General features: G+C 40.6%; 1 protein-coding gene across 3 annotated transcripts in view; it reads right to left on the bottom strand.

The window, feature by feature from the left end:
* Window positions 1–15885, bottom strand: part of csrnp3 (cysteine-serine-rich nuclear protein 3) — a 52046-nt gene that overhangs the window by 24118 nt on the left and 12043 nt on the right. For 2 of the 3 annotated variants that reach the window (XM_088352158.1, XM_088352159.1), the window contains exon 1: window positions 254–619. The exons of the other annotated variant lie outside the window; for it this stretch is intronic. In XM_088352158.1, coding sequence (XP_088208284.1) covers window positions 254–259 — 6 coding nt within the window. In that variant the 5' untranslated portion in view covers window positions 260–619. Of the gene's footprint in view, window positions 1–253; window positions 620–15885 lie in introns of those variants that run through there. 3 annotated transcript variants of the gene reach the window in all.

Below are 15885 nucleotides of genomic sequence, written 5' to 3'. Positions count from 1 at the left end.
ATTGCAATTGTATTACCAAGCCAACCCCTTCCAAACCGATCGGGATAGAATGTAAAAAAAAAATCTCAAAGCCTCGATAGGCTCTTCTATCCTCAAATCAACAGCCACTCGTTGATATTACACACACATTACTACACTCCTGGTGATGCACAATGACAAGCACACAGCAGCAAGAAAGCGAGCAAACATGCATGGGGCACCACGGCAACTCCCTCAGGCGCCGGCCGGCCGGCCCTAAGGAGAAACCACTGACCTGCATCCACTGGCTGAGCCTCGACTCCTTTCACCTCTTCTCACAGCAGCGGCGCTATGCTACACTATCATTAATGCAGCAATTCACACATGATAGATGAAGAACTTCCCATTTTGTCTCAGTCCACTGACTTGCAGCGGCCCTGGAGGTCCATCAGCAGAAGGTTAGAGAAAAAAAAAAACAGACAAAGAAAGAAGGGGGAGGCGCAGCCTGAGAGATGAGACTGTCGATACTGTATGCTTTATTACGAGATGCACTAGGACGATCTTTCACACTTTAGCTCCCCTCTTTGTCACAGTGTGGCTCCCCCCCGGACACACAAAGGCTCATTAGCGGCAGCCGGCTGGTAGGCAAGCAGGCTGAATGGTGCTGAGGCACCGTCAGCCGGAGAAGTCACATGGGTGGCTTGTCGGAGAGCGAGCGAGCGGTAGAGAGAAAATGAGAGAGAAAGAGAGAGAAAGTGCCTCCTCTCCTGCTGTCTGCAGATATTTTTACCGACATGGTAGATGGGAAAGGGCGGGCATGTGGGGCGGGGGGGATGCAGGAGGCTGAGGTATGAGGGGCGTCGGGGGAATGTCAGCGAAACGCGTGAGGAGGTGGATTTGGCTGAGATAGGAGATGGAATGGGGGGGTTAAACAAAAAAAAAAAACACTGATACGACTATAGAACCCGAGTTATAGTGTAGAGTAGATCCCTAGGAAACGTCTGTTCTAAGGTGGCAATCGCAAGGGAAATCGTCGTATGCAAACCAATGATAATTGTCCAATGCAGGAGTCTCCAAACTTTTTAAAACTGAGAGATACTTTTTCTTACTAATTAGCGCAAAGGGCACCCAGTTCTACATGCATTTCTAAAATAACCTATCATGTTATTACTATGTTGTTACCAGGTTAACTATTGGAAGCCTTTAATAGACTCAGTCAGCCACTGAAAACACAATTTTTACTAGAAAATGACAATGACCCAACACTGGACACCTCAGTTGTCCTTAAAAGGCACAATGGTGCCGGCAAGCACCATGTTGAAGACCTCTGATCTAATGCATTTCGAATCTCAGGTACCCCATGTAAAATCATTAAAATAACCAAATATTATAAAGGGAGTACAACTTATGTGTAATATACGTGTAAACTGTTAAATAACATAAATATACAAGCAAAGATCGCATCTCGTTTACCTTTGGTGTGATGTGACTTAATCTGGTACATTGGAGTTAGTGGGCGGATACAGGGAGGAGAGGAGACAGCAGATTAAAATAAAAACTGATTATAAAACTCCCATTTGCGATGATTGCCATGCCCTTAGAACACTTTGTTGCTCTTATTGCCTTGTTTTTAATAATAGTCTAGATCATTTAATTAATAAAGGCCATACTCCTAAGCGAAGGAATGTATGCATGTGCCCTCTTTGTATTAATAATTGCAAGCTTTGTTTCCATGGTGAGCATGTTTTTGCTTCTCTGTTTAGCATCACTACAAGTCTTGGAACCCATAATGAATAAATGAAGTTCTTAACGATACACTATTGTATCAATACTAAAGTCTTTACAGAGAACATGAAATTCTGAACTGAACCAAGAGAGAAAAGCATTGTGGGAGGTAGTTCAGCAAATAGCATATTTGCATCTTATTTGATGTTAACCAATAGCAGATAGTCATCTTAGTTATTTATAAGACACTGTTGTATGCATGAACATCACAAAGCTTGAATTTTGAACATTTACAGGCACCCAGAAGTATTTCTTATAAATGATGTTTTGCAGGGGATCTATTGTACAAGAAGTTGTAGATCCAAAACGTAACGCAAAAGGTTATGTTCCTCACCTAATAATACAATCTGATGCATTTTTCGATATGAGGGTGCAAAACGATTTGCGGAACGTGAAAAGTTCGTTTTTTATCATTTTACAGATCCAAATAAACTTGCAAATACAGTATATCTCTCTAATGAAAGACAATTTGACAAACAGCTTGTAATATTTAAAATGACAGAAGAATGTGTCCAATTTAATTGGGTGAAAAACAAATGTTTTCAGTTAAGTAGGTAAAAACAGCTCAAAAATTAACTCAAAATCATAAAATATCATGGAACCTCTGTTTAGCAATATTGTATAGACACACATTTTGTTTATTATTATTATTTGTCTATTATACAAGACATAATTAGTGACAAAGCACTTTTCCTAATAGATAGTTATATCTACGACTTGGATTTCTGAAAAGAGAAAACAAGGGAAACTAGCTTAAGATTGCAATTACTTTATAGATTTTTAATACAAGAGACTCCATTTCAATTCACTGCTTCAACAAGTGGCTAAAAATAAAACTGCACATTACCGTTTCCATCCTCCTGAATAATAAAAGATCTTCGAGTTAACATAGTTAAATAATAAAGACAGTTTTGAAAAATGGTTAGAAAGCAATGCTGTGTATTGCAAGCCATGCTAACATGAGAGCTAAGATCCTGCTGGATAATGTACAGTATGTTTAACTTTTCATTCAATCACTGTTTAATGTGACACGCCCGAGTTTCTTTCCTTGCCTTTGTCTTTCTTAGTCATTTCTTACAGTTTAATCAAGTAGCCAACCTGTTTAGCATTAGCTCACCTTAGCCTAGCCTACATTTCACGTGACGATGCTGCTTTAATCGGAAAACTGGCTTGCCTCAACTTCACAAGTTCAGAAAAATGTATTAACATTATCAGATAACAACAAAACCTTGTTTGGAGAATCCAGTCATCCATTTACAGTTAAAAGAAAATACAAAAATCCATAAATATTCAGAATAAATAGAGATAAAAACCCAATACCCATAGATAACCCAACATAAGCTTTAAAAGTAAAAGTGCAGACATGGTATCATAAAAACTCAATACCTGTCACGGTTGCCCATTGCCCTCACTTGGACCCGCACGTTTGGCGCCAGCTGCTGCTCGTTACCTGATTGGCTTCCCGCCTATTTAAACTTCAGTCTCTAGTATCCGGTATCAACCCTGTCTGTCTCGTCATGTCCGGTATCTTGCTCCAGTATCCGGTATCGATCCCGTCTGTCTCGTCCTGTCCGGTATCTTGCTCCAGTATCCGGTATCGATCCCGTCTGTCTCGTCCTGTCCGGTATCTTGCTCTAGTATCTGGTATTGATCTAGTCTGTCCTGTCCGGTATTTTGCTCCAGTCTCTAGTATCCGGTATCTTGCTCATGCATTCAGTATTGATCTAGTCTGTCCAGTATTTTGCTCCAGTATCGATCCCGTCTGGCCCTTCCTGCCCGGTACCTTGCTCATGTATCGATCCTGTCTGTCTCGTCCTGCCCGGCATCTTGCTTGTGTAACCAGTATCGATCCCGTCAGTCCCATCCTGTCCGGTATTTTGCTGCTGTATCCAGTATCAATCCTGTCTGTCCTGTCCGGTTTCGATCTCGTCTGCGTCTGGCTTCCAGTTTGCCTGCGCCTGATTTTTCACTTCTTCCGCCGAGCGATCGCCGTATCACTGGCGTTTGTGTTCCCGCGCATGACTGCGCCATTTCCGTAAAATAAAGCTTGTGTGAAAACGTTACGCGTCTGGGTCCACCGTCTGATCGGGTTCTGACAATAGCAGCATAATTAAATGTTCAAGAGCAAGCCTGTACAGTCATCGAAACAATTATTTTATAGCATAATCTATAATAATATTCCAAACAAGATGGCGCTTCATTAACTCCAAACATAAATCCATTTTAATACGTTACTTTTTTTTCGGTTTAATCTAAAACAGCAAATGCTGCCGAACCCCAGAGGTTACTACAGGTGCTTAATGCTGCGTCTGCTAATGTCAATAATGGCATTGTGATTAAAAACCAATATTGGTTCTCATTATCTCAGCTTTTGGTTTCTCTCTTACTCCCCGGGGAAGCGGCGAGCTCTTTAATGGCCAAATCCTGCTCAGTGCTCGCCAGGCAGCAACTAACCATGGCATTATGATGCGGTGCAGGTCGTGAGCTTTAAGTGCTTTTTTGTCGCAAAACAGATGCTCGCCGAGGCCTGAGAGCGCGTTGGGGCCGGGCAAACAGGAAAATCACATCTGTAAGGATCAAATTTGAATTTCAAAGTGTTCATTGTCATATGCAGTGTTCATTTTACCTCTGAAAAGTGATGGGTCCCGGGGACTCGCATGCTCAAAAATCTATGGGTCCCAACAGAGATCTATGGGTCCCCAAAATTTAGTGTTATCGAGGTTGAAATTGTAAATCGGTGACAAATATATAATAAAAATCTATATATTCATTCAATTTTTTTCATCAAATTATTAATTCATTTTCTGCATCAAATTATTGTTGGTAATATACCGATTAAAGGGATAACCACAAACCTGTCTTTTTTTCATTTTCTCCTTTTATACTTCCTTTTTTTCTTAACTTCTTTGTACAATATAATAATTTGTTATCTAATGCATCAAAGCAAGTGAGCCTTTGAGAGCCGGCTCTCTTGAATGAGTTGAGCCGAAAAAGCCGGTTCTCTAAAAGGAGACGGACTTTTCACCACACAACTCGAGATCGGCGTGCAGACGAAAACTCGAACCGCGAGACCAAAACAACATCTGCTGGATCTGCCAGACAAAAAGTTTGGAGTGCGGTATATCTTTGTTAAAAAAAGTAATCGGGTAATAATGACAATTTTGTGTCAAAAAAGTTGCGTCCCGGGGACGCACGTTGATTTGAGACTATGCGTCCCCAGCAAAAATGATGCGTCTAGGACGCAGGGACGCGGGAAAACGAGAACACTGCATATGCAGTTTTTAATGTTTATTTTTTTCATTGATATAAATTGATTAAACATAACAGGCAGTCGTACATGGTTTTGTTTTTCTCCCTATTGCAAAGAATATAACATAAAAGGAAAAATTATATTCAATATTTGTAATTACACAATACAGACGCTCCCCTACTTACGAACATTCGAGGTACGAAAAACGGTAGATACGAACATTTTTTTTCGGGACGTTGTAAAATATCCGGACATCACTGCAAGTTAGCTTTTGTATTGTGTGCACCTTTTTCTGAGTACAGGACTTTACTGTAGTGCTTCTTTCCGCCGCTACCGCCGTGTGGTGGCGCTGTGAGAGCTCACCCAGTATCCCCCCCGAAGAAGAAATCCGGCTTCCTCTTCCTAGTTTGTGTGTATCTCCAGCGCACTAAAACGTTGACGTTTTTATTGTTTAATATCTCGTCCATCCATTCGGTATGGTTGGTGTGAAGTGTAAAAAAGAGGCGACCTGTTTCATTCGAATGAAAATGAAAGCTTGATGCGGTTGAGAAAATGGTTCGATCGCTTTTTTTCGGCCACTTTTTACCACAGAGTCGCCTTACTCTCGAAGCTCAACTTCCAAAAGTAAATTAAACTCAACTTTATAGATATATATGAAATGTTTAATTTTTGGTACAAAACAATGCAGATTAGTTATACAAGCCTTAAACATACTTGTATAGACTATAACAAACAAGTTATAACAATGAAGCAACTTACGAACAAATTCAACTTACTAACGATCGTCCAGAATCTCAATCGTAAGTAGGAGAGTGTCTGTATACTCAATATTCATAAAGCAGCTGATTGGAAAGAGGAACAATTAAATTCTATTTGATTGAGTTGAAATATGATTTACAAAAGGACGGTTCAATTTGTGGCGGGATGTTGTTAGACGTTTTTGTTGTTATATTTTATATATAATAGACCCCGCCTTACAACGTTTTCACTTTACTGTGTGGAATCATGTTTTTTAACCCCTTTTTACAGCATTTTCCCCATTATACAACAAATTATTTTGCAAACCCCTGCCTGCTATTGATTAAGATCATACAAAATGCTGGTCCGTTACTGGTTTGCATCACAGCATCATGAATCTGCCAAAATTCAGCTGGCTGAACTCACTCCCACAATGCCTTAGTCTTCATTCAGGTCAGACTCTCGTGTGCTTCATAAAGATTGAGTAAGTCGGAAATACGATGCTGTATTCTTTATACTGAATTATCTATGAGTCCCAAGACTTGCAGTGATGCTAAAGGGAGAAGAAAAAACATAAAAAACATGTAAACCAAGCTTGCAATCATCTGAAATGTATGAAGAAAACAGACGAATTGCTACTTTATCCAGGTTACATGGCAGTAACATATTAACAATCTGGAATATTATCAAAAATAAGGAAAATCTTCTAAAGGAATGAAAATCCTTACAAGTGGAAGTTTTATTATCAGTTATAATATGAATCTGACTTCTCCCTTCTGCATCCACCCACTAACTACACTTTACCAGCTCAAAACACACACACCAAAGTTTTTCCCTAACATATATATTTATTTATAATGTTATCTGAGGGCAGCACGGTGGCGCAGTGGTTAGCACATGTGCGGCACAGTTCATGTCATGGGAACCTCCTGCGTGGGTTCAAATCCAGCTCCAGACTTCCTGTGCGGAGTTTGTATGTTCTCCCCGTGCTTGCGTGGGTTTCCTCCGGGCACTCCGGTTTCCTCCCACTTTCCAAAAACATGCATTTTCAGGTGAATTGGCCGGTCCAAATTGTCCCTAGGTGTGACTGAGCGAGTGAGTTGTCTGTCCCTGTGTGCCCTGCGATTGGCTGGCAACCAGTTCAGGGTGTCCCATGCCCACTGCCCGATGATTGCTGGGACTCCCGCGACCCTACTGAGGATAAGCGGTGTAGCTAATGAGATGAGATGAGATGAGATGTTATCTGATCATATGTACCTCTAATTTGCATAAGTAGCATTTAGTACATAATAGTTTGTACTTTTAATGCTTTAATCTGGAGTAGCAGAGGTTCAGAAAGCATTGGCTAATTACCGTAAATTCCGGACTATAAACCGCTACTTTTTTCCCAAACGTTCAACCCTGCATCTTATTCAGTGATGTGGCCAATTTATGTAATTTTTCTAACAGCCGCCAGCGGCGCTCGAGTACAAAAGGTAAGATTTAAACCGGTGGAATATATGCGCCGAGGAAGACTGCAACTTTTTAGCTTCTGCAAAAATTAAATTAGCGTAGACATATCCTCACCATGCAAATTGCAAAAAGAAAGGCACATAACGCAGCTTTCAAGCTAAATGCAATCGAGCAGTCCGATAAAGAAAGAAACAGAGCTACTGCACGTAAACTTTACTTTGCGAGGGTGTTGCTAGCGGGGTTTTGAATAAGGGAGCGTGGGACGACGTCTATATGACATAGTCTCTTTCCCATACTGGGGAAGACGACTTTGATGACGTCAGTTATAAGGAGGAAGATGAGGACGGTTTACCGTGATTTTTTTGGTTTGAACAAATTTATTGACACTAAAAACAGAAAACAATCATGACAATCTCAACAGCAATTAAGCACATTCACAATATTATATTCCAATATTACGTTTTTAACAGCAAACACAAAGTGAGGTTTGAACAAACCTTCTCGAAAATCAAACATATTCACAATTTCATTATATAACATCTTTGTTAGTGTCAATAGATCCGTCCAGGCCAAAGTCGATTGATTACTACAAGTACGGTATGTTTTTTTAACAGACCCGTTTACTGTGTTGCGAGCGTGTTGCTAGTTGCCTTTTGCTACCCTTCACAGGCACGGTTTGGGATGAAAGTTATAATATTATTTTTAAAGCTTTGAAAACTCTCTCGGTGTACCGTCTTTCTTTGTAAATATGTGTAACCATGTATAATATGTATCTGCAACTGTATATTTTTGTAACGTATTTATTTTAGAGACTTATTCTGATATGTTTTCCACGGGCGAATCAAAAAGAACGGGCGAAAACAACGGGGGCTGACGGGAAGTGGAGTAAAGGTGAAACGTGTTTGTGGACGCAGCGGACAATAGTGGATGTATATTTTTCCCACCCTTACCTTTGGAAATATACATTTTTTTCCCTTGGATTATTTTCAATGGGACCCGGACTCTGCAGGTCTGCATCAAACCTTAAGTACCGGTATCATTTTCCGTTCATTTTGCCGGCTGTGGTTTTTGGACTGTGTACTTTATACACAGTTACAATCGTGGGACTCAAAGTCGGGTTTAGGTTACATTTGTGATTGTGTTACATGTTTTAATGTGGGCGCATGCGGCTCATATACAGGTGCGCCTTGTGTAAGTACAAAAGCGGTTACCCTCTTAGGATGTGGTAGGTGCGGCTTATAATCAGGTGCGCTCCATAGTCCGGAATTTACGGTACCATAGGTTTCGACCTCCCGTTATACCTCAATTTCACTTTGCAATCAGAAGATTTGGGGTCTAAGACAATTTGATAAGAATGATGTGTAGTGTCCCATTTTTTTAGTATCTTGCTGTAGGATTAGTAGTACATATTTGTTTTGTTAGAAATGGCGTCCCCCAGCCCGGCCTTTAAATCTGCGGATTGGAAGGGGGCCAGAGGAAGTGCACCGCTGTGCTCTCCAAAATTACACGTCGGCATCGCAAAGAGCAAGTCAGGCTAATGAGAAAAGTGCAGTCGGCGGAATAAGAAGACGCTCGCTCACTGTTGTTTTTCTATTGATGTATATCAACGCTGCCTTTCATATAACCGTATCACTGGCCTGTGTGCGATAAAACCCTTCTTTCGTTTGTTTAGCCTTCTAAAGGGAATTCTGTGTAGGAAATTGTATTCAGATCAGTTCAGGAAATCCCATTGAGTGCATGCCTAGTATAACAATCATCACGCCACTTGCCTTTATTGTAGTCTAGGGCAACAGGGAGTTTTGCCCTAAAAGGATCTACGGGATTCTATTTTTGTTTGATGATCCTCAGGGTTTTTACACCTTTTCCAAGGCCTAAATCAAGTACTTTTCAAGCACTTTCAAAGCCAATTTCTGTCACGGTTGCCCATTGCCCTCACTTGGGGCCGCTCGTTTGGTGCCAGCTGATGCTCGTTGCCTGATTGGCTTCCCTCCTATTTAAACTCAGTGCTCTCATTCACTCCTTGTCAGTCCGTCAATGAAACTCTACACGTGCAAGACTTGCATTTTGACCCTGTTCAGTATCCTGCTCGTGTATCCAGTATCCGGTATCGATCCCGGCTGTCCCGTCCTGTCCAGGATCTTGCTCGTGTAACTATTATCCGGTATCGATCCCGTCTGTCCCGTCCTGCCCGGTATCTTTCTTGTGTAACTAGTATCCGGTATCGATCCCGTCTGTCCCGTCCTGTCCGGTATCTTGCTGTTGTATGCAGTATCAATCCCGTCTGTCCTGTCCGGTATCTGATCGTATATCCTGTATCTGGTATCGACCCCGTCTGTCCTGTCCGGTTTCGACCTCGTCTGCCCCTGGCTTCCTATTTTCCCGTGCGGACTTCTCTGAGTCACTTCTTCTGCCGAGCGATCACCGAATCGCTGGCGATTGTGTTCCCGCGCATGATTGCCCCGTTACCGTAAATTAAAGCTTGTGTGAAAACTTTACGCGTCTGGGTCCACCGTCTGTTCGGGTTCTGACAAATTTCTACAATACGTGGCATCTTGGTCTCTTCACCTGTCCATTTGGACGTGACGTTTCACATGACAATGCCATACAAACTAATACCAGCTGCCTTTAGGACACGAGGGAAGAAGAAATGCAATGTTAAAGCGAAGCCACCAGAGCAGGCGTGCCTGCGTCATTTTTAAGCGCTTGATTTCTTTTTCAACATTTTATGAATGGTCTACCGAGCCAGACTGCCAGTAAACATGGTAACAATTTCCAGCATTTGCAAGCACTTCACCTTGAAAACACAACATTACAATTAAAGCATTTTCAAGGATTTCAAGCACCCATACAAACCCTGGATCCAGGGACAAGCAATCAGAGAGGGCAAGTGAGGCTGTGCTTCACCTGTCGTTATGGAAATATTAAAATATAAAACATGGTTATATTTAATTGGTTCTTTCACGTTTGGCTTAAAAATTTTGGGATTTTCTATTTCAAAAGCATTGAATTTTAGCACAATATAGATGTTATCACAGTTAGCATGTAACGTATTACCGGGCTGAGCGAACGCAGAGTGAGGCACGCACTTCTCTTGCCTCTTGGCAAAAGGCGACAGTAAAAATAAGGATTTTGATTAGGGACGAACCTTAGCCCCAAAATATAGAATTAGCGATTGTTAACAGCACGTCAAGCAATCCTGTCATATATTTACCGTTGCTTGCACTCTTTCTTTTTAATAATGGAGGATTACCTATCTGTTTTTCAAAAGAAGCACTATATATCGTATTAAAGTGTTGAGCTTTAGCCTTAAACAATAGAATTACTGAGTATAAGCAAGCTAATAGCAAGTCGTACCACACATTATTTTCTTGTTGCATCGACTTGATTCTTTCATTCAAAATGAGCACTGCATGGACGTTAACCCTTGTGTTGTCCTCAGTTTGAGGACCATTTTTTAAATGTTCTTATATGGAAATGTGAATAAAACAATTCATTATTTTCCTGGTGGGACAAATCTAGGAAAAGTCAGAACATTAAACAGATAAATAAAATGAATTTAGATTTTTGTAAATGTTTTTTTAACAACACAGTGTGGTTTAATTTTGACCTAAGGACAACAGGAGGGTTAAAGTAAGAAGTCATGTCAAGTCATGTTCTTTGTATAGCCCTTAATCACAAGAAGTCTCAGAGGGCTGTAAAGACTATTACAATAAAAATGAGAATAATTAAATATTTTGAAGGTCAAACCTAAAAAGAAACAAAGTCTGACAAAATAAATGCGCTCTAGCAGAGACGGACACGTAATTCCGCGGAGGGGATTTAAGTAACGGCTTCAATATAGCCTAATGAAGCTTCAGTTTTCTGCTTCACAAATTACTTGAGTAAAAAATATAGTGATTTAAAAATATGCCTAGAAGAACAAAATATCCCAAAACTTACTCAAGTAAATGTAACGAAGTAAATGTAACTCGTTACAATCTGGTGCAGCTTATAAATTCGCCCTATTCTGTCTCAGTCGGATGCGGAGATTATAATTCATACCTTTGTTACCTCCCGTCTCGATTACTGTAATGCACTACTCTCCGGTCTCCCGAAGTCCAAAACAAGAGCCTTCAGCAAGTACAAAATGCTGCAGCAAGGTTTTTAACTAAGACAAGAAAGTTTGACCACATTACCCCGATTTTAGCTAACCTGCATTGGCTTCCTGTTAGCTTAAGATGTGATTTCAAGGTTCTGTTGGTAGCATACAAAATCATACATGGACTTGCTCCATCATATCTTTCAGATTTAATTTCCCCCTATGTTCCAGTCAGGAGCCTTCGCTCTGAAAATGCTGGTCTACTAGTGATCCCAAGAGCCAAGAAGAGATTCGCAAGTTCGAGAGCATTCTCCATTCCGGCCCAGGTGCAGTGGCATGCTCTTCCCCCTGAGATTTGATCTGCAACCTCAGTGGAAATGTTTAAATCTAAGCTTAAAACACACTTATATTCTATAGCATATGAATAACCTATATTTTATGTTGACAATATAAAGGGATGGTGTCATAATAGTCTGTAGTTTGCAATAGTCTTTGATCTGTGCAGCCCTTTGAGACTGTGATTAAGGAAGGGCTATACAAATAAACATGACTTGACTTGACTATAGTGCGTAAAATATGATAAATTGCATGGCTATAATTTCAAAATTTCTAAATCCAAGCGCGATTATGAAAAAAAACACATGACATGTGATACGTAAGGCACAATTTTCTCTATTCTACTGTACAGGGAGTGCAGAATTATTAGGCAAATGAGTATTTTGACCACATCATCCTCTTTATGCATGTTGTCTTACTCCAAGCTGTATAGGCTCGAAAGCCTACTACCAATTAAGCATATCAGGTGATGTGCATCTCTGTAATGAGAAGGGGTGTGGTCTAATGACATCAACACCCTATATCAGGTGTGCATAATTATTAGGGAACTTCCTTTCCTTTGGCAAAATGGGTCAGAAGAGGGACTTGACAGGCTCTGAAAAGTCAAAAATAGTGAGATATCTTGCAGAGGGATGCAGCACTCTTAAAATTGCCAAGCTTCTGAAGCGTGATCATCGAACAATCAAGAATTACATTCAAAATAGTCAACAGGGTCGCAAGAAGCGTGTAGAAAAACCAAGGCGCAAAATAACTGCCCGTGAACTGAGAAAAGTCAAGCGTACAACTGCCAAGATGCCACTTGCCACCAGTTTTGCCATATTTCAGAGCTGCAACATCACTGGAGTGCCCAAAAGCACAAGGTGTGCAATACTCAGAGACATGGCCAAGGTAAGAAAGGCTGAAAAATGACCACCACTGAACAAGACACACAAGCTGAAACGTCAAGACTGGGCCAAGAAAAATCTCAAGACGGATTTTTCTAAGGTTTTATGGACTGATGAAATGAGAGTGAGTCTTGATGGGCCAGATGGATGGGCCCGTGGCTGGATCGGTAAAGGGCAGAGAGCTCCAGTCCGCCTCAGACGCCAGCAAGGTGGAGGTCGGGTACTGGTATGGGCTGGTATCATCAAAGATGAGCTTGTGGGGCCTTTTCGGGTTGAGGATGGACTCAAGCTCAACTCCCAGTCCTACTGCCAGTTTCTGGAAGACACCTTCTTCAAGCAGTGGTACAGGAAGAAGTCCGCATCCTTCAAGAAAAACATGATTTTCATGCAGGACAACGCTCCATCACACGCATCCAAGTACTCCACAGCGTGGCTGGCAAGAAAGGGTCTAAAAGAAGAAAAACTAATGACATGGCCTCCTTGTTCACCTGATCTGAACCCCATAGAGAACCTGTGGTCCCTCATCAAATGTGAGATTTACAAGGAGGGAAAACAGTACACCTCTCTGAACAGTGTCTGGGAGGCTGTGGTTGCTGCTGCACGCAATGTTGATCGTGAACAGATCAAAGCACTGACAGAATCCATGGATGGCAGGCTTTTGAGTGTCCTTGCAAAGAAAGGTGGCTATATTGGTCACTGATTTGCTTTTGTTTTGTTTTTGAATGTCAGAAATGTATATTTGTGAATGTTGAGCTGTTATATTGGTTTCCCTGATGAAAATAAATAATTGAAATGGGTATACATTTGTTTTTTGTTAAGTTGCCTAATAATTATGCACAGTAGTAGTCACCTGCACACACAGATATCCTCCTAAAATAGCTAAAACTAAAAAAGCCCCACTCCAACTTCCCAAATATTCAGCTTTGATATTAATGAGACTTTTGGGTTCATTAAGAACATGGTTGTTGTTCAATAATAAAATTAATCCTCAAAAATACAACTTGCCTAATAATTCTGCACTCCCTGTATATATATTGCTTTCTTGCTCTGCCAATGGAATGATAAATAATAACTTCATTTAATTGTACAAAACTCAATTCCAATGAAGTTGGGAAAGTGTGTTAATTGCAAATAAAAATTGATCCAAGTAAATTGCAAATTCTTTTCAACCCATATTTAAATGAATGCACAGCAAAGACAACATATTTATTGTCTTCACTCATAAACTTTATTGTTTTGGGAGAAAATCATCAACTCTGTAATTTGATGACAGCAACACGTGCCAAAATAGTTGGGACAGGTGTCAATAACTACTCAGAAAGTGGATGAATGGAAATCAACCAACTATTTGCAGGTGAACAGATGAATTAGCAACAGGTGAGAGTTGTTACTGGGTATAAAAAAGGGAGACCCGAACAAGCTAAGTCATTCACATGCAAGGATGGGGCGAGGTTCACCTCTTTGTGAACAACTGCGTGAGCAAATTGTTGTACAGTTTAAAAACAACATTCCTCAAAGTACAATTGCAAGGAATTTAGGGATATCATCATCTACAGTCCATAATATTGTGAAAAGGTTCAGGGAATCTGGAGAAATCACTGTGCGTAAACGGCATGGCCGTAAACCATTATTGAATGCCCGTGACCTCCGAGCCCTCAAGCGGTACTGCATTAAGAACCGACATCAATGTGTCAAGGACATCACCACATGGGCTCAGGAACACTTTGGAAAACCACTGTCAGTCAATACAGTTCGACGCTATATCCGTAAGTGTGGGTTAAAACTTTATGTTGCAAAGCGTAAGCCATTCATCAACAACATCCAGAAACGCCGCAGGGTTCTCTGGGCCCGAGCCCATCTAAAATGGACTGATACAAAGTGGAAAAGTGTTCTGTGGTCTGATGAGTCAGTTTTCCAAATTGTGTTTGGAAATTGTGGACGTCGTGTCCTCCGGTCCAAAGAAGAACAGAACCACCCAGACTGTTATGCACGCAAAGTGCAAAAGCCAGCATCTGTGATGGTATGGGGGTGCATGAGTGGCCAAGGAATGGGTAACCTGCACATCTGTGAAGGCACCATTAATGCAGAAAAGTACATTCAGGTTTTGGAACAAAGTATGTTGCCATCCAAACAGAATCTTTACCATGGGCGCCCTTGCTTCTTCCAGCAGGATAATGCCAAGCCACACACTGCACGTCTCACGACAGCGTGGCTTCGTAGTAAGAGGGTGCGGGTGCTTGACTGGCCTGCCTGCAGTCCTGACCTGTCTCCCATTGAAAATGTGTGGCGCATTATAAAGCGCAGAATAAGACAAAGGAGACCCCGGACTGTTGAACAGCTGAAGCTGTACATAAAGCAAGAATGGGAAAGGATTCCACTATCAACGATTCAACAACTAGTCTCCTCACTTCCTAAACGTTTATTGAGTGTTATTAAAAGGAAAGGTGATGTAACACAATGGTGAAGAAGCCCCTTTCCCAACTACTTTGGCACTTGTTGCAATTATAAAATTCTAAGTTTATCATTATTTGCTTATGGAAATAAAGTTTATGAGTTTGAACATGGATAATCTTGTCTTTGTGGTGTATTCATTTAAATATGGGTTAGAAAAGGTTTGCAAGTCATTCTATTCTAATTTTACTGACATTTTAAACTTTTTCCCAACTTCAATGGAATTGACTTTTGTAAATCTGACTGTGCCTTACTAAACCTCACAGCATGTCACTGGAATGATCACACTGCATTTGCAAATGCAATGCACAATTACATCCTTAATTTCAAGTGTCTATATTTGAGGTTTTCCTACCCGAACACTACACACAAAGCCTAGCCTTCCATTCCCCCATTTTCCGGTCAATTTCTCTTCAATCTGCCCCTAGAAGGTACCTTATGCATGTCTGTCTGAGTAGCACATTTATATTCTGTCCTGTTACATAAGATGCTAACACTGGAGGGATACCATGCCATTGCTTCACCATGCGATGACCTATATTCCCTTTTCTTAAAACGATGAACAGAAACGTCGATCTAATGCAAACGAGCTTTACGAATGGATGTGCTCGTGCTGTCACAATAATAAAGGGATAGTGTGTGCTATTCGACCATTGAGGGATGTTTTAGCTAATGAACAAACAATAATGAATTTCACAGATGTTTTTCACATCATAGCCACAATTTGTGAATAAAAAAAGATTTGCTTAGGGGCGGCCGGAGCTTGGGTCAGGGATATAATGGTCCAAATCAGGTTTTCTAGAACAAAAACCTCTGTTAAAAAAAAATTCACTTTTCTCAAATTGATATATATATATATATATATATATATATATATATATATTTAAACTTGATATACATAATATCTAAAAAAAAAAAAAAAAAACAAGTAGATTCAATATGAAAATGAAACA

This window comes from Urocampus carinirostris, chromosome 14, assembly GCF_059441175.1.
Source record: "Urocampus carinirostris isolate Australia breed hairy pipefish chromosome 14, RoL_Ucar_1.0, whole genome shotgun sequence".
Lineage (NCBI taxonomy): Eukaryota > Metazoa > Chordata > Actinopteri > Syngnathiformes > Syngnathidae > Urocampus > Urocampus carinirostris.
Note: the sequence above shows the minus strand (reverse complement) of the source record. Positions and strands in the feature narration are given on the sequence as shown.